The 24,796-nt window shown below is 38.3% G+C and overlaps 1 protein-coding gene across 1 annotated transcript; it reads right to left on the reverse strand.

The window, feature by feature from the left end:
* Positions 1-11,025: 11,025 nt before the first annotated feature.
* LOC112558628 (LON peptidase N-terminal domain and RING finger protein 1-like) lies at positions 11,026-20,870 on the reverse strand. The gene is made up of 8 exons (XM_025229194.1): positions 20,195-20,870; positions 18,576-18,817; positions 18,051-18,287; positions 17,831-17,876; positions 16,814-17,010; positions 14,944-15,224; positions 14,391-14,581; positions 11,026-14,010 (listed from the first exon to the last, which is right to left on the reverse strand). The coding sequence occupies exons 1-8, from the start codon at positions 20,784-20,786 to the stop codon at positions 13,724-13,726; spliced, it is 2,073 nt and encodes a 690-aa protein (XP_025084979.1). The 5' UTR covers positions 20,787-20,870; the 3' UTR covers positions 11,026-13,723.
* Between the last annotated feature and the right edge of the window lie 3,926 nt (positions 20,871-24,796).

Here is a 24,796-nt window from a genome sequence, read left to right on the forward strand (position 1 = left end):
TGCAAGCAGCCGCTTAAAGTACAGTTCTTTCATGTTTCCAGCCTGCACTTTACACCTGTCGTCTTCTCTGTGCCAACCCCGTGTACAGACTGACGAGGCTGTCACATAATGGAGAAATTTCACGAATAATAATAATAATAATAATAATAATAATAATAATAATAATAATAATAATACCACACATCCAGAAACAGATATGCAGCTCATTGGTATTGTGGTATTGTGAGAGGCTCTTTTAAGATGGGCAAACAACGGGTTAGAACTATTTGGACAATGTGGGCTTTACACAAGCATCACATAAATAACATCCTTACGTGTTCTTGAATTGATTCCTATTTTTGATTTTGTTCTTGACATTGTCTGGTGTTTTTCCACCATGTCTGACGACCTGGGTCTGGTTGTACTATCTTTATTGCTGAGAGAACCAAATAGGGACTAGTGTGAAGTGAAAGCACTGTCAACATAAGCTATTCTTTCTACTCAAATTCTCTGGTAAGAATGAAAAGACGGTGTATTCTTCTTCATAATTCATGAACAATAGGTGGTGCACACACTGGACTGGTAGTCCTAAACACTCGTACTTCCTTCCCAATACGTACAGGTACCCGTTAATTTCAGAGGGTGAGCAGGTTTATCTTATCATTTTCATCTCGCCAACAGAATGCAGAAAACGAATGCCAAGAAATACAACACGAGGTTGTCCATGTCTAGAAATCAAGTTTGCCTCCCTTAGAGCACCCAACGTCTCCAAATAACTTTATAAATCCAACAGGTCGAGCGCCCATAACTATCTTTACCTTACTTGTTCACATCATTTATCATAATTACATGACAATCACAGTATGGAAACATGACTTAGGACCATCAACATATAAAGATAAAGAGTTTAGAGAAAAATATGATTGTCTTAGCTACATGGACGGTCGTGAAAAAACAAAATTTGTGCAGACGGCGCTCAGACCTTTACACAGGCACAGTGTGTGTGTGAGTACGATTGTTTTGCACGATTTTCAGTTACAGAAATTTTTTTAAAAAGCGAACTCGAAGACCATGACGTCATCGACAGATTGAGATAACTGCTGAAAAAAGCAGGTGAACCCTGAAACATAAGCAATTCAAGAAAAAACTCTCAAACAAATAAAAACTGAAAATTAATGCAGTCTGGAGACAACTCCTTGTCCTGTTCCTGCTGTTGTTGCAGTGGATGCGACTAGTACCATGGTATTTGTGGTGTCACCGTTGTTGTTTATTCCAGCTGTCAACAAATGATGGTGTAACTGCAGTGGCAGAACATAAATGCTTAAAAAGTTAACACAAGAAGTAGAAGTTTGCAGCAACGAATAGCGCTATTTTCTACTTGAAGATACCTGGCAAGCTAAACAATGCATCACCATGTTTCGTGAACCATAACGAATGTTCTAGTTTACTGCGTAATTTTGTCGAGCAAAGATGTAGGGCAAAAGAGATTTGCATAGAAAGCTGCCCATTAAAAATGAGGACTTTTTTGCCATGTTCACATATGGCTCCCGATTCACATACACAAATGACTGCCATCCCAACACTGGATAAGATTGGGGAAGACCCACACCCACACACGAGAGAGCGAGAGAGCGAGCGAGAGAGAGAGATTATTTCTCGATTTCAACAATTTTATTAAAGGACTACTTTTTCTAGTGATTGGGTAAAGAGTGTAGCCTACAAACATTTCTGTGCACAAAAAGATTCCAAAATCATGATGTCAAAATATGCCTAATTACCATATAAACCTAATAAACCCCTATTTCGCATGACTGGCTGAGTCCTTCCTAACGTAAACATATTCATACCTTATCCTAACCTTTATGCTCTATGTTGTTGACTGTGATATGGTGGCATTTGTAGGCGAGTTTCTCAAAAACAGAAGGTGTGGGTGTCGGTGTGGGGGAGACACAGATTTTGGAAAATAGTATCTGAACTTGATTGAATCATGAGAAAGTTCCATTCCACTAGTTACATAGTAGCTTGCTTACAAAACCGAGCATGGCTCTTCACCGCATCTGGCAAAAAGCTGCATGGTGAGGACAGAGAAATAGCTCGAGACCTAGAGTGAAAAAAACCTCTTTTGCTCGTGCACCGTTTTGTAACAACGATAAAAGCCAAGGCAGCACAGTTCTGATTGACTTAGTGAGTTTGTCTTGCATGAGCTGCTTTGTGGTTTTTCAAACCTTTTACCTTCTTATGATTCTTTTGTGCAGTGTGTGTGAGTGAGAGAGGGAGTGAGCTAGTTCTCAGCCAGTCCTTTCTTTCACCAAGTAGAGCAGTCTAGGACTATATTTTTCTCTTTCTCGCAGTTCTAACTCAGTGTCATTAAATATATATTACGGAACTGTGTCAAAGAGAAAAGCTGCTCAAGTGAAAACACTCCTCTCTCCTCCCCCCAGAATGCACTTTTTCTGCTCGACAATCACGATGCAAAGTCCAGTGTGATGTTTGACGTCCGCAGGGTAAAACTCAAAGTCTGCTGACAGAATGTATGTGCATTTCCACATTTCCGCCCCCCCCCCCTCAACTAGTTTTTTTTTTGGTAATCAATTCGTTAACATATTCAGCAACATATTTCTGACCAACATATTCTACCTGTGTCTTGCTAAAAACCTCCGCCTGCTTTCTCTTCACGTGCCAGCGAGTGAGTACAACTACTAGAGTGTGTGTGTGCGTGTATGGGTATTCAGTCTCAAGCAAAACTGGGATTAATAATAAATTAAACTGATAATACTGTTCATGAGAAGATACTCGTCATTTTGATGTGAAACCAACTGCAGTTGAAATGACACAGTGCAGAGTAACTGTCAACTTTCTCTACCAATAAAAATGAACACTCCCTAATGCCAGGTGGATGTTATACCTTGCTGCACTGACATTGATACACTTGCACGGCTGAGTTGTTATAACCTTTCAGTTAAATAAGATTGCAAAAGCCAATATTTAAAAGGACATTAAAGTCTTCCCTCTTTATAAATCGAGAAAAGGTCAGGTGAGCTCGTCGTCTTGACTCCTGCACTCTTTACAGCTCAGGTAACTTGGCTGAAAGGAAGGAGGTTGGTGTCTGGGGGAACCACGAGGCTTGTCCCGTGAGTGTGATGGCTGCTCCAGACTGTTCACACTGAAGAAAGAATAACTGTATTAATTACGGTCGACTAAAGCTGTAGAGGCCAGTATGAGACTTACTGCCACACGTGGGCGGCATTCATTTCTCAGCGTTTCATGAATGACTGGAACCCTGCCAACCTTCTCCCGGTAACGTGTTTGGTCTGTCATAGACCTTGTAACTGGAATAATGCTGAACCACCACCACCACCACCACCACCACCACCACACACCACCACCACCACCACCACACCACCACCACCACCACCACCACCACCACCACAACAACAACAACAGTAACAACAATAATAATTATGATTACAACAGCAGATTTAAAAATCCTCGCTAAACTGTTGAACGTCGGTTCATTGTGATCAAACGCACTTGGAAAACAAAATATTCCTCAACTGAAGATCAAGCTATGTTTGTAGAAAGTATTACATTGAGCTTTTCCTTTCTTCATATTTCATTTACATTTAAAAGTTTTAAAAATATTTGCGCCTTATGTAAGCTAGCTGAATCAAGGACTATTACTTACCTTTACCACCACCACCCTCTACCCCTAGTTAGAGGTGAAGGATGCAAGAAAGAATATGTCTGGTAGAGTGACACGGGACATCAACGTGGTTTATGGTCACTCACGCTCACATTTCATCTGCTTTCCTTTCCCCGTCCTCCCACCTTCACTTTATCCCACCTTGATGTACGGAGGAGGAACTTTGTTTTATTGGGCTTCAGTCCCTTGTGAACTATATTTTCACTCAAGTTCAAGTGGTAAGACCTGTGAAGTCTTAACATCGCACATCTTTGTTCATATCTAGGACCAGTTACACAACACATTTGCAGTTTTAAACACTTTTAGGCCTTACATCTCTTTAGACAATGTTTTCTAAAACTCAGTGCACAACAGTTTTAGAATTTTGTAAATCTTATTTTTACGTATGCGCTTGTATTGTGCTGTCTTTGATATAATTTACAAACAAACAAACAAACAAACAAACAAACAAACAAACAAACAAACAAACAAAAAACCCAAAACTACCGGCAGTAAACAAAGCTACATGTAACAAGCTACCCCAATCCCTCCCACACACAAGTACAACAAATTAAATTTGACCAGAACAACGCAATCAAGAAAAAAAGATTATTTCAGTTTTTTGGATTTTTGGTTGGGGGGGGGGGGGCAATATTTTCGTTGTTTTTCTATGCTTTATTTCAAATTTTCTGTGCGAAATGCAAATTGGGAAAATAAATAAATACTAGAGGTGCAAAGCAGGCAACACACTGGTGCGGCATCCACAAGTCACAGAGTGATGAAGGAACAAAGGGACTGATGTGGTCGACGAAACAAACCTGATAACTGGTCTGCACTGATGACTGGTCAGGAGTATTTAAAATATGAGAGGACAATTTCGAACGGCAGCGGCAAAAAAGTAAAACAAAACAAAAATTATTCGCATTTCATTCTTAGCTGGTAATTGCTGTTAACACTGATTAAACGCCATTTGCTCTTCCTGCTTACAATGTCAAACAGGATATTCATCACAGCAGGGTTAAAGGACTCGTGGAGTACACAATTGTTGTTAATGACTGGGTAAAATGCTCAGTGCAAGATACTGTATCTCCAGCTATGTGTAAACAAACACCCGGCGCTCTCGATGTACACACCTGCAAGTATTACGATGCACAGAAGAGGTCAACGGAGGTCAGACCTGAACATAGATGCGATTACACTGTTAAGGCCTCAGCCACTGGGAGAGGTGGGACTGGATGTTAGTCAAGCGTAGACGAGTTTGTGTGACTTGGTAATTCAGACCTTCTTCTGTGACAATGTTTACAGGCAAACATTTCGAGAACGGAATGGTTATAGTCACCCGGCAGGATGACTGTGAAAACAAAGCTTCATGCACACCTGACGAAAGAGGTGTACAGTCTGTGTTGTTCAACTACTCTAAAAGATGCCGAATAATGTTATAGAATATCTGTGGTACTCACGCGATGTCTAACTTGCCAATTCTTTGCTTGAAAGAAACTTTGTTTTTTTTGTATTTAATAAAAATATATTGGTGATGCAGAACGACGAAAGATGAATTAACAGTTAGGTTACTGGTACGCCTTGTACACAAGCTATCTTACGGCTTATAAAAACATGTTGTTGTTGTTGTTGTTGTTTTGTTCAGCTGTGACTCACAAAGTACATAAAAACGTGCAGGGTGGGACAGAAAAAAGTGAACACACCTCCTTTTGACCTTTCATGTAAAAGACTTACGTGTACTTGGCTTTGAAGCTACAAGAGAAAACATTTTTGGCATTATGCAATGTAGTCCTACATTCCGGTAGAGTTGTGTAGGTATATACATACAGTCTGTCCACAGATGTAGGTTGGTGGTATGTCGAGCAAGTCCACAGTACCGCCTGTACCACACCGCCATTCGTCAACCCGCCTCGCATGCTCGACCTACTTCCCAGACAAAGTATCGCAGACAAGGTCACTCAAACCCCTTGCATAACCTGGGTATTTGGGGGATTTGGTTACTGGGCCAGGCAGAGTGGGATGGTGGTGAGAAAAAATATGTATTTGTACCCACGTGAACACGCACACTCTCACACACACGCGCATACACAAACGCGCGCGGGTATAAACTTTGTCAAGTGCAAATAGGTTTCAAATGGCAGCTTGCTGCAAGCACTGCCTTTGAGTATGTTGGTGATGTAATTTTAATATCATTTATAAGTATTAATTTATTTGACTGCATTTTATTAATTCTGCAATTGCTGGTGAATGTCTGTGTGTGTGTGAGAGAGATGGCAAAGATACTCTTGTTAATACATCACAGTGACTATGCTTATACCTAGGCCAAACAAAGCGAAATAAAACAAAAATAATAACAATCAAAAAAGATCAAATTCATAAATATTAAATAAATCAGTTATTAACAGTCAGTCTTCATAATATTACAATGATTTTTTTAAAACAAATTATTTTCCTAGGATGAAAACAAAGATTAAAAATGAAGACATCCAGTTATCCAAATAAAACTATCAAATAAACTATCAAATTATCACTGTCATAAGATCTAAAATAAAAACTGCCTCGGAATGTTTTAAATCATTTTGCAACAATATTTTACTTAAAATATATAAAAATGTGGGTTAAAGGAAAAGGAACAGTGCTATAACATAATCACAAGTGGATCAGTTTCAAAAGTTTTTTTGTTTCACTTTGGAAACTGACTGGCGAACTACCTTGTTTTTCTTTCTAAAAAAAAATTTCTGGACATAGTTATTGTTTCTTGCCAGCTGGGGGAGGGGATGATTGATCAGTTTCATTCTGTGGAAACTTGAGCGATAATTTGCCGGGAATATGTACTACTAACGGCTCTGCATGAGGCCTGTAACCGCCATCACTGTCCGTTAGGTAACGCTCGCTTTGGTGTTACCGCGACAATTACGAAGTAAACTTCACTAAAGAACCAATACTTCCTCCAGGATTTACATTTTCACCGATATACAAATCAAGAACTAAACCGCACAAAGAAGAAAGAGTAGTTCTGTAGGTTAAAGCTGAGTTGACAGTCACTGAACTAATCCACAAACTCAACCCAGAGATGGAAATAACTATTTTAGCTTATTATAATAGATTAGATAAACAAAGAAGATGGAGACATTATGATCTATTGGGTTCCCTTCCATAAAAGAAAAGGAAGAAGTTGATAAACTAGCTAGTTTGACTGGCAGAAAAACAAACACCTTCATAAAGTCACCAATCTAAACATTTTTATTTCATTAGCAGAGAGAAGAATAGCCATCAACCCGGCAGTGAAACAGCACAGTGAAAGTAAAAAAACGAACAGACTGCTAGATGACCAACCTAGTAATAATCTGCTTTTCTTAAAATCAAAAAGGTTCCATCAATCTAAACCAACAACAACAACAACAACAACAACAACAACAACAACAACAACAACAACAACAACAACAACAACAATTTCCTGTGGTGAGAAATCACTTTTCGGTGTAAGCACTTTTCCCTTCCAAACACCACCACCACCACCACCACCACAACAACAAAATTTCGAGTTTACTTCTTCAGATTCCTTCATTCAGACAAGTTCATATTTACAGCCAGTCAAGTCGCCGAGTGTTTCTTTAATCTTATTTGAGGATTTCCGGAGAAGTAGGAAGAGAAGTGTTCCCGGACATTGTTACCATCATGTCACCTACTATAGTTAGTAAAATAAATTCACCAACTTCCCCACAACAAACAACTTCTCTCTGGTGTTGTTTCTCCCCCAACTCGCTGTAACCCCTCGTAACCACGAGAAAATGAGCCATCATGTTGTAGTTACAACTGTACATATACTTTTAGTATATTTAGTAGATTGTAGTGTGTTTACTAAATACTAATATTCTTATCAACACGACGTCACATGTTATAACCCAGCACGTGCAGGGCTGTGATGATGTTTAGCATAAACTGACATGACCTGTTTGCACTCAAACGCGCAAAGTGTACAGCCCGACCTCTTTATTCATATTAAAATATTATTTTTTAATTCAGTTCAGAGGAACTTTAAGTTTTTGGAATCAGCTGACGCTTTGCAATAATAATTAAAAGAGTGCGAAAAGTTGGGGAGGTGGGTTAGTGCCACGACACCTTGTAGGGCATTGACACCACTTTCAGCCCTTCCCACCCTCACCCCGACTTGTTGCATAAGGTCTCATATTTCGAACCCATATTTGCTCACCATTCAAGTCTGTTCATCCTTCTCTCTCTCCCTCTTGCACAGTTTGTTCCTATAACCCATTTTCTTCTCATTAAAACAGCTTTCTGTTCCATGAAGACTAATTTGCATTTTTTTTTATTCACATTGAAACGCAACAACAGTAAATAACGAAGTGCTGAAAGTGAAATTGTTCACGAATAAACAGTTTATGTTTTTCTAAAGACTAGTTAGTGACTACCCACAGATAGGTTTAGAGGACTTGTACTTTGGGTGGCAGGACTACACACCCACCACATACAGCAGCTCTACAGAACATGCCTATACAAATCGTTGACCATCAAAGGAGATGCTACCAGATACTGAATGACACTGAGGAGCATGTTGACGACACCTGTTTACTGTAGGGAGGCATCTTGCAGGTGGAGTGAATCACCTTCAAGCTAACAGCCTCAACCAACCACAGAACTTGCAGCAAAACGACAGGACAGATGTTACTCACAAGAGAGGAAGAAAAATTAGCATATTACGCAGTTGTAGTTATGATTACATTTTTGTATGAACATGTTTACACAAGCCTACCGATGTGAGTACACAAAACATTATTTTCAGTTTATATAAGTAGGACAGAGAGGCCTGCTTTTTACCCTTTGCCGAGTCTGGTTTGAATAACTGGACAAAGCCGCCGTCGACAGAGGAAGAAGGATGGGTGAGGTGACGACTGCCTGCCGTCGCTGTTGAGGACACAAATGTCATCGTCAGCTTGGGTAGACACGCCAGCAGGCAAACTGACGAGAGGCGTGAAGGTTAAGGTCACGTGGGTGCAGCAACGAATTATTTTTGCTCTACTTTTTTTTTACCTTATGTAAGAGGGGTCGCAGAGGTCAAGGTGTGAATATCTTTTGAAAGGTGAATTCCTCGAAAAGGATAAAAAGTGGAATGACTAACTATTGTGTAAATGTTTGTCTTGGTGTATAGGATCTTACCAAAAGGCTTACTGTTCCATCTAAACAGAAGCTAGGATTTGTATCTTGTATATTGACAGCAGCATTCATTGTGCCTGATGTCAAGACCAACCCATCCCCCATCACATGTTTGCTTATGATGCAGTGAAAGTGTGCAGCTTCCTTCTCCTTCGTGTGCATTTTCTTGGTACATTATTTGAGCGTGCACTTATAAAACATGTTTTGTAAGTAGGTTATGCAACGTTTCTTGTTTTTGCTTAATAAGTACTTGCATTTTATTATAGTCTGTGCTGTCCACCTGATAGATTTGCCTGAATTTTTATTCAGGTGTCGGATGTTGATGTTCACAATGTAACAGGCGACAGAATAAATTTCTCTCCGCTTCTTTTTCACACGTGTAATCCACACTGGAGGATGGTTACACACTGGAGGGCCAGTCACCCACGAAACCACGACACTGAGAATACTTTCCCGAATAATAAGATGCTTTATTGTTCCTCTGTAGAATGGTGGAGGAGAAAATAAATTAATTTACAGGAATCTTAATCCTAGGCATAAATATATATCAACACACGGCGATGACATTATCCGTTCGAATACCAAAGAATCTCAAGAAAGCGCTCCAACCCTCGACTACACTCCCCCATCAAATCTTCTATTCCAGGGGTTAGGAGCGTCCGGCAACCTTAGATTTCAGCAAACCTATAAACTTATTATGAAACAACAAATTAAAATAAAGTGAATCCTTTTAATAACGTAAATGTTTGAGAGACAAGCTAGGAACGTTTATTACAGGATGGACAGGACACATACGAGTTCCGTACATGACTGGACAGACTTCTCGTCGGCTGTTCGCGGTCCACCAAGACAATTTTAGAGAATCAAGCATTCTTATAACCTTCAGCCCAAGCAGAAGGTAGACCACTTGATGTCAGACATTGATGAGTATAACGTTCTTCGATCACGTTGGCTCATACAATAAAAAAAAAAACAATGATCGTCAACGTTGTTGTGTACATTAGCAGACAGTTTAGTCTTAGGTGTCCAACATTAGTTGTTTTTTTTTAAATTTTCAAAGGATGAGCAAATGAAAAAGCTTTGCCTGTTATGTTTGGCTTTAAGAGTTTATGTATATGCCAGTATGTGTGAGGCAACTTTATAAATACTATGAACTCTTGCATCAGGAGGAGGTATGTGTACTAATTTAAAGTCATTATTATTCATAATTTGATTTCAAACACTACAAACAGAACATTGTGCATTAGGGTAAAAACAGGTTTTTGTTCCTATGCACTCCTCTTGAAACTTTCTGTATATAATTATATATTTTACAGACTCCAAAGAGGCTATGCTTTTTATCTGAGCAGAGCATATTTTTCGCGCACCTAATTACAAAATGGAGAATTGTGATGATTCAGAGGACAGCAGTGCTTGTCAGTCTCAGATTATACACAATGCAAAAGTGTTAACATGTTGTGGCCAAACTACAGCAGGGTTAAATAGAGCAGAAATAGATATTTTCATATGGCCTGCAAGTGATGTTATATATATCAAAATGGCCCTTAGAGGAAAATAAAAATTCCCCACCCCTGTTCTAGTCCATTTAAGATCAAACCAAATAGCTAGGCATCAGTCAGTGGAGGCCAAGGCACTAAAAGTAGTGTTTGGAGTACCTTCGTACACACCAAACCTGTCACTGCAGGCAGAGACAAGACAGAAACTAATAGAGCTAATGATTAAAAGGAAGACAACCAACTATTAGAAGACACAGGGTCTCCCAACAGATTCACTCACAGCCTCACAGGCATAGAAAAGTTGCCCCACACAACCTACCCAACACATAGAAAACACAAAGGGAGCAGAAGCAAACATCACATCACCCTACCTACACACCAACCCAGAACACTGCCACAACCACAGATAGACTTTGATCTTGTGAAATACAGCAAAGAACGCCAGACCCAAATCCTTCCAGGAACAAGGCACAAACTATGCACCATCCACAAAGACTGTATATGGATATATACTGATGGATCTCCACTCTCTTTGCTGTTAATTGCTTGCTGAACATGAGGTGCTCCTAAGCCTAGTCCTCTAAACATAGAATAAGACAGAAGTACATACCAATGCATTCTTCACATTAACCAGTGCCATTCATATCACCTGCACCACTTCAAAAAAAAAAAAGCAAATCTGACACCTTCACTCTGGGGTAACGTTTCAATGCATTTATTTTTTTTAACTACTCATACAAAATTTTTATAATGATTTCATGAAGGGTGTGGTGGGGAACCTCAGATATGCAGATTTCCAAAACATTTCTGTTTACATTGACACAAACGTTTACGATTTGCAAGTTTCATATTACTGGTTTTACAACACAGGATGCTGAGAAAGGCCTGATGTAAACACTGCTGGCAAAGACACCTGACAGTGTCATAACATAGTCTTCCTTTTATGTTTGTACCCTATTGAAATAAATAATAATAATAAAGTTAATAAATAAGATGACCATCAAAAGGGGATCAGACAAATCTGTGGTATGGTCTTTTTACAGGGCTACAGAACATGTCGAATCTAAGTATTTACACAGATAAAAGGGAAATAAAACATTTTAAAAGTTAGGCAAACTCCATTTTTAACCCATTACAATGACATGAAAATATTGACATAAATATCTACTGAGGACCATCAATTTCTTTTTAATGCAAGAGAATAGTGAATCTAAATTCTCAAGAAGTGACAGAAGACTCCTGCTATAATCTACATGTGCCTTGCACAGTTGCCATCACCTTTGGCTGGTACAAAAATCTGTTCAAATGAGCTCTTTTCAAAGCATCAGAAGATTGCTGAACTGATCACAGACAACTACAACAATTTTTAAGACGTTCTTTTTAACCCTAAGATGGTAGTATTTTGCAAGACTCCCATTACAATAAGGGATATCTACTGCCAACATTTATTTTATACTGAGGCTTGCATCTGAATTTTGACTGAAATGTCTAAAGACAGATAATGGGTTGAACATGTGTTCATTATAGAATACTTGTGACTTATGTAAGTGCACTGAAAAAGTAATTTTATGTCACTGGGCTACTGGTTTTCAAATCCTGGTTTTCAAAGATGTTAGCTCTACTATGGTATGCATAGATTACACAATACCCAATAAAGACAAAAAAGTGCAGGAACAGATACATGGTTAACCTTTTAATGTAACAGCTACAAATCCATTTAAATGGAAACCCATAAATGGAAGAAAGCATAAATTTAAACAAATTAGCAAAGTGACTCAGTCAAGCTGACAAGAAACAACACCTGAATGCTATGAAGTATTTTCCTTCTTTCTTTAAAATATATAATTATCAAAGAAACATTTATGTAAGCTGTAAAATGTCCTGGATTACAGGGACCTGAGTGATGTAAGTTTTTAAATTATTTACAAATATGTGGCTAGGAGGACTAGACAGTGACATGTAGATTCCTGAAAAATGGATTAAAGATACATTTAGGTTTTAAAATCATGAAAAATAAACAACTAAGCAAAATGTGCTGCATTTTTCACCTGAGATGTTAACAGCATCCTTTTTCTCACTTCATCAAGTTAATCTTTGAGTTCCACTCTTATCTTGTGCATGTGTGCCAAAGCCTTATAGATGCTTCAGTGGATTTTCATCAAATTTCACAAAATATAAATGTTATATATGTGGTTTTAGACTCTGTCAGTCATTTGTCTCGTTGTGACACTGAGTCTCTTTCTTTATCAATTAACAAAAGAAAAGAGTATCATTGTTTCAGAGCAAAGCAATAAAGAACTGAAATTTCAGTGCTAGGGAAAAAACTCAGGTCATGGTTTTAATACATTTATTTTTAAAAATGTGTAACAGCTGTTGGCGAGTAGAAAAATACATCACACATTTCTTAGAAAAACCTGATGACATAGGACTGACAGGAGAAAACTAATAACAAATTTTTGAAAATATTTTTAAAAAAAACCTCCTTTGATACCACACCTGAAGGAAAAATACAGAATGTTGAAATCTGTGCCAGTTACTCATTACTCAAAGTGCAAAAAACATGCAATGAGGTTTTATGTGTTTGCCATTTATGGACCACTGGGATCATAAGCTAGCAAATAATCAAGATTCAAATTTCTCCTGTATACCCACTTCCAACATGTTTATGAATTAGGGTACAATACACACAATTGTACGTGCAACAGACACATTCTGTTCAAAATCTAGAATTTAGTTATACAAAATCTGGGACATTACACAAAATCTGCATAGCTAAAATGATTCAAAACAAATATTGAGTATATACGTAACCCTTTGCATGATATCTTTTGTGTCAACAAGCAGAACAAATCCTAAATTAAAAAAATTCAAGAAACACACACTATACAACTCCTCCAAATAAAACTATCGGATGTGCACTTCAATCTTATATTCCACCGGGTAGGGTTTTCACCCATATTCACATCTATGCTGAATTCTTTTCATCCTCCTTCAGGCTTTCAAATGTCTAGCTAAGCTTTGGAAAAGTGTCACAGCCACACAAGGTAAATAAACCTTTTAAATAAATAAATGTATAATACAGAATAATCAAAAATAAAGCAAGATTAAATTCACCATTGCAATAAAGTCTACATTTTCAATGACAAAATTAAAAATGGCTAAATACTGACAGACCATAAAAGTCTAAGTAGGGATAGGGAGTAAATTAAGAGGAAAAAATACCTGAAAGCTTCTTTCAGACTTCTTTAGGATGTCTGTGTCATCTTGTGCCCTAGCACAAAGAGATCCACACCCACGCCAGTGCTAACAGAACAACAACCTGCATGACAAGAGAACCTGCAGGTCCTCCTAGATGGTCAGAACACTTGCTAGACAGATACATGATGATGGATAGTCATCTTCCTCGACGACTTGTGAGGTAGTGCAGGACTTTCTGAAGGGCTACCAGTCGCTCTTTCAGGGATGTCAATGCCAACATGGTTAATTGTACCCGAGCATCCATTGGCAAGACAGCCACTGCCCACCATACCCAGGCAGGGCCATTTGGTGAGTCAGCGAAGTTAGGGTCGATGGCAGGCAAACTGCCAAAATGTTGTGTAATGCAGTTTCTGTGAGTTGAAGGGACAGTATTCAGCCAGGTTTGTAACTGGGCATACACATTATCTTGCAGAGCCTTCACTTCTGTGGACATAAACATGCAAATTCAAAGTCTGATTTATATGTTACATGTTGAAAATTGTTTGCATGAATAAAAAAAATGTGCACAACACTAGAGCTGATAGTATTGTTAATAACACATCGCACATTCCAGCATTAAATGAACATATATTTTCCCTGTCAGGTACAATAAAATGAAGTACAAAAACTATATATACCTTATTCAAAAGTATGCTTAAATTCAAAAATCAGTAAAAACTGAATAAAATACTGACAAAACTGAAAATCAGTTAATCAATTCAAATCCTTACAGTTCCTGCTATTTTCAAAGAGTAATTCCTTAACAATAGACATATTCTTAACTCTACAAGCTAACTAATGAAGATGAACAATTTCTAACTCACCATCTGCTTCTTCTTCTGCTAACATCCGATCTGCCAAAAACTCTACCCGGGCTGTGTTGTACCCATCTCTCTTGCCCCGACTAACCACTCTGAAGCGGCGTCCACCAATGGTGTCTACCACAGATCTTCCATCTGGGAAGAAGTGTACATCACGAATTTCTAGCATACAGCCGAAGTCGGAAAACTCTCCTCTGCAATCCCAAAAGAGCTTGATATTCGTAAAAGTAAACTGGAAGAAGAGGGCATCGATTTTCCTTTACTATGCATCTAAGTCATGAAAATATACCCATAATACCAAAAGGCCTCCTATTAATGAGAATTACCTTTGTAAAGAAATGTTTATAATGTACTGGAAAATAATTCTTGTACAACTCGAGTAACACTGACACAAGTAACTGATGGTAGCAATAAAATGCACATAATTTACAAATATACTGGCATAGCAGGGCATATCCAGATCTGTAAAATTTTAGTTGCTAATAGGTAAACTTTAGTCAACTAGTATATTTACCACCAAAAAGAAAAAAAATTGCTAGCAGTAAATGTAACTCACTCAGTCTGGGATACTGGAATACACATGCCAAACTGACGAGTCCCTGACTCCATGCACTGTCTCATCATCAGCCGATAACGTGGTTCAAAGATGTGCAAAGGGCATGGTATTGTTGGAAAGCTCATGGCACATACAAAGACCGGAATTTCATGCTGGTTGTGGGCCAGTTCTGTTACTTCTTCTTCATGCATCTTCTGGCGCTCAGCAAGGTCTTTATCAAAATAGGTTTGTAGGATGGTCTGAATGGCTTCTGTCACAGCCTGGCGCCTCTCTGCCAAATACTGAAAAAAGCATCAACATAGCTAATAAAATTCTTTATTTCACTTTCACAAAAATAAACAAAGATGCTGTTGTGTGTCCAAATGTTGATTAGGCTTCAAATAGAGTCATCAACAAATGGTGTTTGCATATACTATACTACAGAGTTGTAGGTTCAATTAGTTCTCGAAAGGTTTAGCATCCACCAGCTTTATAAGTATTGCCATCTCTGGTTTCTTCATGGCTAACTTTTTTAGGTGATGTTGCCTTGCATATTCCTAGCCGTTTAGAAACATCAGCGAAAGTAGTAAAATCAGCAGCAGAGAATCTGTGATTGTCTTTCTGAGCCAGCAGCTGCAAGCTGACAGTAGGAATATCAACATGCAGCTCTTAAATCAAGGAAGTTGATTCCTTCATTACAATCACAAACTGCATAAGGAATTAAACTTTTGTGAAAGAGATCTTAAAGCAGCATGACCTTATCACAGAATTTAGACACACATCATTGCCCCATCAGTTACTCATCTGCTATTGTGCTCAATTACAAAAATAGAACAAGTGCTAGTAACAAGATAACGATAAGGACAAGACAAGGATGAGGTTGTGCATCATAGACAACTTAAAATTATGCACTCATACATCTAAACCATTCTGCACACACCTACATCACACACTCGTGTACATGCACAACTAACTCCTTCCTAGCATTTTACATCTGCAGATGTAAACTTCTTCACAACCAATGCCTGTTTCACACACTGTAATGAAAACATGGTAGTGTCACAAAACACATCCCACTGTGCATAAATTAATGAATAAATATGGGTTGGTTCCTTAGGGAATCATTCTACTATAATCTGCTTCCATTAGGTAGCTACAAAAGTCAATCTTTCACGTATTTTTTTATATTTGAAAGTAGGCAATGAGTCCATTCGTCAAGTACCATGTTTGAGATGGTTGCCGGTTACTCATTTGACATAGATTTGTACTCCAACAGCCAAAAATGACAACAAACCTGTAAGTGATATTCGAAGTCTAATGTATATTCTAATATTTTGTTGTTTGGCACTTTGTATGCATTGTGTAAATATTTTTTTAAATGCCTCACAACCTATTTTCATGACAGGAGCTTTCCATTCTGTAGTTGCAATCTTTCTTTTCAATTTTGTAGAAAATAAAAACTATAATTCTTGCAAATCACATCACATCAAATTCTCTTTTAAATAGTGTGTCAATAATATTTGTTTTTAACTGTAATTTAATAAATGTAAATATTAGAACACATTGTACCACCAGTCTGGTTCTAAGCGATGAATCGCTCTACTTTTCATTTGAAATGAGTTAAACGTCATGTTCCCTCTTCCCTTGTCAGCAAACAAGTGTAATGGCACATTAAAAATCAATCTGAAATTCTTCTTGTAGACAGAAACTTGTATATTTTACCTACTTTAGAAAAAAATACTACAAACACTTGCAGTCTCCCAACAACCTTACAACCAATACATATGTGGATGGGGATGAAACGTGTATCCACCTTAGCAGGAGTCAGTCATAAAACAACAATGTGCAATGGTGATGCAAAAAGCTCCATGGAACTGACAAAAGTACTCACATCAGACAAAGAACTTTTGCACATGGGACATATCGTTTGATGATCGAGACAGCGGTCAAGACAAGCACGGCAAAAGACATGTCCACAAGGTGTTGTGACTGGCTGGTAAAACAGCCGATAGCAAAGGGCACACTCAAAGTCATCCAAGTTCACCAAGCTGCTGCAGATTTCTTTTTCATCCATCCCAAATCCAGACTCTTCAGATAACAGAAAAAAGAAATGTATATTTAACAATAATGTCATAGACGTAGAGTCAGAAACCAGACAGCTATTTATTTCAACTATCTTGATTAACAAAAAATAATATTTATGTTATTCCTAAAACTTCTATTAAGTGTTATCACATAATGTCAATATTTTAGAATGCATGGAATAAATGTTTTGTTTTGATATCAACTTTCTCTCCTCTTCAAAACCCATATAATGTGAGGCTGCTATGTGACTGCTACAGGAAAATCTGTATTACTAAACTTGTGAACAAATGTTTACCTTCTGCTCCTATTTGACAACTCTGTCTCCCTTTTTCATATTTTTCTTTTTTTTTAAATTTTATATACTTTAAGAATAAGAACAACAGATTAAAAGATTTACATATACGATGTAGCCATTTTATACAAGTCGAGCCCTAACATTAAAAAGAGGAGATAAGAATGGTAACTAAGAAATTATAAGGTATTCACTTACTCTGGGATTTTAGGGGAGAAGTTTGGGGCTGGGCTCAAAGGTTGAGTGTCAGAAATACAGTGGCTGTAGGATGACAATTGTTTTTTATGCAAGTGAGGGGGATTCTGAATATTGCTGTTTATTGTTACATTTCAGGGAAGTTGAACTCCTAAAGTCAAGTGAAAAGATTTATAGAGTTTGATTTTAATCAATGTTTCCGTTCGATAGATTCCTGCACAATTATTTTATTCTTCAGACAGGACATTTTAGTTCTGCAGAAAATCATTACTAATTTGCTGAAGCCAACTATTTTATACAATTTACAAAGGAACTAAAAAAGGCACACATCCTTACTTTGTGGTTTCTCCATAAGACTGTTGTTTTTATCTTTGTCGTCATTCTGTTAAAAAGGAAAAGCAAATATAAATGCAACACAGTCTTCAAATATGTAATCTGTTGTTACAAACTACCGACTATCTTTCTTTAAAAGACTAGCACAAACAGCACACATGCCCACTAAGAACACGCGCACACACACACACACACAAAAACAGTAATGCAATTGAATAAAAACCTTTCTCAGATCAGCAGAGTTCACTCTGGTCTGGTCTGAGTTGGCTGCCACCCTAATAGTATCCTCCACAATACAGCGCAGTTCATCAAATGTGTTTGATGTGAAGTGGGGCAGAAAAGCAGCCATGTTAAAATTGTTACTAAGCAGAGTCTGGAACACAGATGGATTGTGATCCTTCTGTCGCTCGAGGCTTTTTGGATCATCTGGGGGTAGCTTAGAGAGTATTTTGTGCAAAGACTGAAAAGAAAAAAATGTTTAAGATACTTATAATTTATCCCCTGAATAAAAATTGTTCAAAATGTTGAAATTTGTTCTGCATAGACTAGCACCTTAGAGTCCCCTAAAGCTAGCGATGAATTTTTAAAAATGTTAACATTAAATCTACACACTACCCTTTCTTTAAAAGTCCTCATAAAAATACCACATTCTCCATCAGATGATGTTAACAGACTACACAGCAAATAAAGGATAACAATATAAGATTTAAAATCTAGCACACAAAGGACCCAAACAATGCTAGCTTACTTTGGAGAGACCCTCTCTTGCTGGCATAACATGTTTGTCCAGTGCAAGGCACTGCAGAAAGGCAACAACTGCATCTTCATAACGGCCAATGCCATATAGTGCTATGCCCTTGCGGAAAAAACCTTTGGGCCAATCAGGACGTAACTTTACAACATTTTCAGCATCTGCCAGAGCATCTTCAAACTGGTCGATGGTAGCGAAAGCATGAGATCGATTGCTCAGAGACAGATGGTCGGTATTGCCTGCAAATACAAAACAACCACTTAAATAAGTCTTGTCAAGGCACACATGCCTTAACCTTGTCTTTTGCTTTTTTGAAATCCTACTTACCATTTAGACTAAAAGGAATATGTCATTTTATTTATAGCAGATAATGTTTTGCTCAAAGAGATTGAAATAGTTAACTTCCCCTCTCTCAGGTTGGAAAAGCCATGAATGATACATTTACTGCTTGACATTCTGATTTAAGAAGAGCCTCTGTAATGTAACAAAATGATAAAGTAAAAACTGTTGGTATGCTAGTAGTAAAAGTATAAATGTAGCCTCTATACTAGTTTTTGAAGCAGAAATATCTGCCTGTATATGCATACACATACTGGCAGTGACTTGACACCAAAACAGAAACTATACATAAAACATAAATGTTACAAAAGCCCATAACTGTAGTGACTACACAGCTAGGTTGTTTTACTTTGAAATCACAAAGCCACCATCCAGCATACTCCATAGGCACCTTTTACACTATTTACTAATTTTAAGGCAAACAGATGCTTGTTGTTAATTACTGTCATGAAGATAGCCTCTCAACAGCATGTAAAGCTGCAGAATTTATCAGCTACACATTTGCATAGATATAACCATAGGTATTTGTGATCTATCTGTATGTCTTACCATTGTTTCATTCAGGAGCATAAATAATGCCACCCAATATACTATAAACGTCTGTAAAATATTTATCTTGTATATGATGATGGAAGAAATGCCCTTGTTAAAGAATGTCTTTTTCAGGGGTGATCATGTTGATAATTTAGCAAATTTCATCTGTACACTAGTATACCTAAGACAGGCCTACATGTACATTTGGATTCAAAGTTTATTGTGACTCAGTGAGATTATCTCAAACTATTGGGCACAGAGTGTAAGGAACAAATGTATTACTCGGGTGGCACGCGACGCCATATCTGCCAGGCCTTATTTTAACCGATACAAAAAACTAAAATCTGCGTATCACTTCCTTATATATATTTAAGATAGTTAACTATATACAACTCATCCCCCCATTCCCCTCTGTTTAATCTTCTCAGCTCTAGTCTCCTCTGTTCAAAGGGGATCCTAAAAATGCATCATTGTTCAAGCACATCAACATGGCTTCGAGCGTGCCACCCAAATAACCCGTTTGTACCCTGTTTTGTAACACTTAAAAATATTTATTGCAATCATGATCGACACGGTTTCATAACCTTACTTGGATCGATCTCTATGCTATCATAAAGACCAGTGCATGCGTACAGCATCCCAGAACTAGTCCATGTTACACATTTCAACTATTCAAACATTCGAGAAAAATAAGATTGTCATAGCAGGTACAATAAAATCACAATAAAAAGCAAATTACTTACACAATGTGAGAGCCTCACTGTATGCCTTGATTGCACTTTTGAAATCTTGACGCTCGAAGAATGCGTTCCCTTCAGCTTTCAGTTTCGCAGCCTTGCTTTCCTTCTCGAACCATTTACAGATCACAGATGAAAGAACTACGTTTGTTTTAATGCTCGCCAGTTTGAGTCCATAGTGATCGACGCCACACACCTTACAAGTATTACTTTTCTCTTTTTCTAAACATGTCCGACAGAAAGAATGACCGCATGGGATGGTAAGCGGGTCGTTAAGAAGTCCTCGACACAATACGCAAGTAAACATGTAGCACTTTTTCATCGATCCTGTGTTAGAGCTGTTCGCCGAATCACTGTTGACGTTGTTGATCAAAGCTGTGACCAAATGTTTTAATCTCCCAGGGCTAACTTTCCCTGTCCGAAAGGCTTTGGTGTACGACTCGAAGGCTTTGCTGAACTGACCGCCCCTGGCGAAGCTGTCTGCTAGACCCAGATACAAGTCCGTCTGAGGACCATTTTCCTTTATGGCTCTCTCATAAATATCTACCGCAAGATCAAAGTTATTAGCACTGAAGGCCTGATGAGCAAGATCCACCATCCTGTAATGCAGCCCAAGTGTCGCCTACACCTTTGACAGGACCATATCTTCCCCCCTTACAAAACTCGGGAGTTACATAAAGATCACGTGATCACACGACCTCCTTCCTCATTGGCTGAACTTGACCTTGTTATTAAGCGTTATACAAGGGAACTAGCTGAACGTACTTGATTGGCAACAGTGAGTAAACAAGTAAATAATATAAAATTAAAATCAAAAGGAAGAAAACATCGCATCAGCTTTATCAAACAACTAAAATATTACTATTCTTTATTGTTGTACTTGTTGGTACGTGTGAGATGGGAAAACTATGTACACGTACGTATTCCAATATATACAATATACATGTATATATATACATTTTATCTTCCCCTGACCCGACGATTCACAATAGTACCTAATGCCGTGTCCGATATTGAGTTCAGACAGAAAATTTAAAACAAAATTTAAATTTAAAATATACTTAATTGTCCTAAAGAAAAAATATATATTTCTGTAGTGGACAAAATTCGATATGTATATAGCTTCATATATATGGTACTTTTAAATTGCTAGCTGAGATCTTGACAGGTCACAAACAGCAAGGTCATATATTTTCTAAAATGTATACATACCAGTGGTTTAAAAAATATTTAATATGTTAATTTTTCTTTGCTTGCTTTATTGAGAAATCGTGATGTACGCGGTTTCCAAGGAAACGAAATTTTGCCTGATGATCAATCGTGAAGCGGATGGCAGAGCTCTAGAGTGCGTGTTATGCGTGTACGTGGCAGTGTGAAAGTTAAAGATACGTAGAATATTTGTTGCGATAACCATACTATCTGCTTCTTTAATTTTTGGGTTCAGCAGTGATTGCACATATGCGTGTAAGGCTGATGAAAAAAAAAATGTAGCACTCTATATAGTAGTGTACTAATTTAAGTTATATCTTTGTTTAGTGGAGGCTGTAGGCTGTTACGTATGCAGCCGGCGTGTGAAAGGGACAGTGCCGGATGGGATCGAGTGACCACTACCGTCACAGGGGGTGAGGGAGGCAGGAAAAGGTCTGGACGAGACCATGGGAAGAAAAGAGAGGATATATATATTTTTTGGAACTTTTGACGGGATAGGATAAGTATAATTATAGTGTAGCTTTACAGCTGTGAGTTGTTTTTTTTTAAATTTTGGAAGTGAGAGAGGAGAGACGGCAGGCCAGCCGCCGAGTGAGATGAACTGAATAAAATCTACAGTCATGCAGCAATGCCATATTTTTGTTGTGTTCTTGTACCCACCCCCTACGTAACCATTACAGGGATCGACTGACGCCCGTGTTGGTTACAGATGTATTCTGTTGTATACATTATAGCATCGTTGAAGAAAGTGGTAAAATTTGTATAGTTATATCTGCTACTCAAACAGGCTGAATTACTGAGACCACAGACTTGTAATGAGAATTGAGATTGACGTCCGCTGTCCGACTTTAGAAGGGAACCGCTAATTTACGAGAAGTAACTGTGGTCTGTTCATCTTGGCCATTTAAACACGCTTACCTCCCTTGTTAATCAGATCCCCGCAATGATACAGACTGCTCTAATTGCTGACGGACATATAACTGATAACTACATGTATATCTGTTTTTATGTGTTAGGTCGTGCCTGCCGCTGGACATTTGGATGTGCAGCTGCCTTCCATCACGGTGGCAGTCTTCTGACCTGTGACTTCCTTTTGACCTTTGTAAATCTCTCTCAGAAAATAGAGAAGGGTGCTTTTTCCTGTCAATAATAATAATAATAATAAAATAATAATAATACAGACTGCATCGTTTTAATTAATATGTGTTTAATACGGTGAATTAGATTTTAATTGACTGACAGTTGTGATTTTTTTCATTTAAGACAGACAACGTTGATTTAATTAATATATGTGTTTAATACGGTGAATTAGATTTCGACTGAGTTGTGAATTTTTTTCCATTTATGCGAGTTCCAAGAATTATAGTCTTTCACCAAGCGGTAGATCTTTAGGACAAAAATAAGTTGGAGATTTGAAATGTAATATATAAATGCATGTTTGGAAATTTGATATCTGAATGCATTTTATTATTCCACAAAGGTCCGTGATATTACAGAATAAATTATACGAAGATAAATTATTGTCTCGTTTTCGCCCATTAAGGCCAGCAACGGTCACACTGCCAAAAGTGTTTATCCACGGTTGGCGCCATTTCTACTTTTTGTTTTCATTGTTTCCTAACCTCAACACCTTTAATTCAAAGATGTCAGGACCAACTGATGGTAAATCAGCGAAGTCATTTCGACGAGTAAGTTTTGTTTGATCCGAATATTTGTAGATTTGTGTATGGGTTAGGTCTAGGCATGGTCCTAAAGAACACCATGGTGCTGCGATGGGTGGACAAGAAAGATGTGATTGTCCTTACCACCATACACAAGCCTCAGGTGGTCACGGTGAAGACTCAAACCAATGTGAAGAAGAAGCCCCCACCTATTTTTGACCACAACAGGTACATGGGTGGGGTTGACCATAGTGACCAAATGGTTGCCTACAACACCTCAATGAAAGCTTGCTTTCCACCTCGTGACACTCACCTTGGTGCAGGCTCACTGTCTGTACCAAAAGGTAAGGAAACAGATTGGTAAGCCAGGTATGCCTTTGGATGAATTTATTATTTCTGTAGGTGGAGATCTGGTGACCATGCCAAAGCCAAGAAGAAACGAGGAACAACCACCACCAACAGGAGCTGCAGTTCGTCAGACACAGGATCACCTTCACTTTCAGGGGATGCATGTGGCTCATTTTCGTGTTCCTCTTAAAGGGACAAGAGGCCTGCCCGACTGGAAGCCGTGTTTGTCGAGGGTCCACCTTCGTGGCAACACGTAACTCCGTTGGGCGGAGCAAGAGGCGGGGCGGTTAATCTCGATGCCTCTCATGCTAACAGACCACTCTGTTTTTGTTTGCTCATGCAGAATGACTGCTCGACCCAAAAGTCAATCGATTGTAAAAACACATTTTCTTTGAGCAAAAGATATCAATTTCTGTCGAAAAAATGTGAGCATTTAACTCTATCATTGACAACAGTGGCAGCTTCACTACAACACAGGCGATGTTACAAAGTAATAAGCCTATTTACTCGTGGGGACTTTTAAAACATGGAAACAAATCTGACAGTAGTAAAACCGTGTTCAGCAGCACAACAGGACCAATGTATAATTCAGGCAAGGCTCCCAGTAACACACTTCTCTATCTAATGTCAAAGTAACACTGTAACAGGGACTCATTGTTACACACTGGCTAAAAAACAGAGGCCAACACAGGACATACGCAAATTAGAAACAGCGATTTGTTGGGCCGCTAGATCCAACAGGTCAATGTCGGTAACACGTGACACTACAGGAGTGGCTCTCTAGATCCGAAATACTGGTCAGTGCTGTAACATGTGACAGGCATTACACTAGTTAACTGGACACAAAGGCAGTTTATTAGTACCATGTCTGGGACCTGGTGCCTTGAACAGATGGCATGGGACACATTCTAGTGCTTGTCCTTTGCCGATGACAGAAATGACATCCCTGCCTAGCAACCTTGGAATGACCACAGAAGCAACATGAAAACATACATTAACTCTCATTCAGCCGACTGAACCAGCTATGATGATGTCATAGATACTGCTTTGTTCCTTTTTTGCTGTTATTGTTTGTTATTTTTTGTCGACAATGTAAAGAGGTGAAGCGAAGAGCCGCTAGCAAGTAAACCGCAATCGCATACGTCTATTTCTCAAACCACCACCCCTCCACCAAAAAATTAAATTAAGCGATATTTGAAAGTGGCTTCCTTGTGATAAATAATGTCTTTGCTGGTTCTTGTCTGGACGACGTGCTGGTGACAATGGCTTTACCTTTTTCAGTCTGAGAAATAAATATTTGGGAACGCTTTTTAAGTACTGGGTGACTTTCTTTTGGGACAGGCTGTTTTCTTTCCCTAGCATCATGCTAGCCACTTCCGGCCTCAAAAGC

Source organism: Pomacea canaliculata, linkage group LG3 (assembly GCF_003073045.1).
Source record: "Pomacea canaliculata isolate SZHN2017 linkage group LG3, ASM307304v1, whole genome shotgun sequence".
NCBI lineage: Eukaryota > Metazoa > Mollusca > Gastropoda > Architaenioglossa > Ampullariidae > Pomacea > Pomacea canaliculata.

Excerpts from the sequence above, each read along its gene's own strand:
- LOC112558628 (XM_025229194.1), bottom strand. The coding sequence starts at position 20,786 with ATGGTGGATCTTGCTCATCAGGCCTTCAGTGCTAATAACTTTGATCTT. Across the intron at positions 18,818-20,194 it reads CAGTGAGGCTCTCACATTGT|GCAATACCGACCATCTGTCT; the intron begins GTAAGTAATTTG and ends TTGTATTTGCAG. Across the intron at positions 14,582-14,943 it reads ATTCCAGTATCCCAGACTGA|AGGAGAGTTTTCCGACTTCG; the intron begins GTGAGTTACATT and ends TTGGGATTGCAG.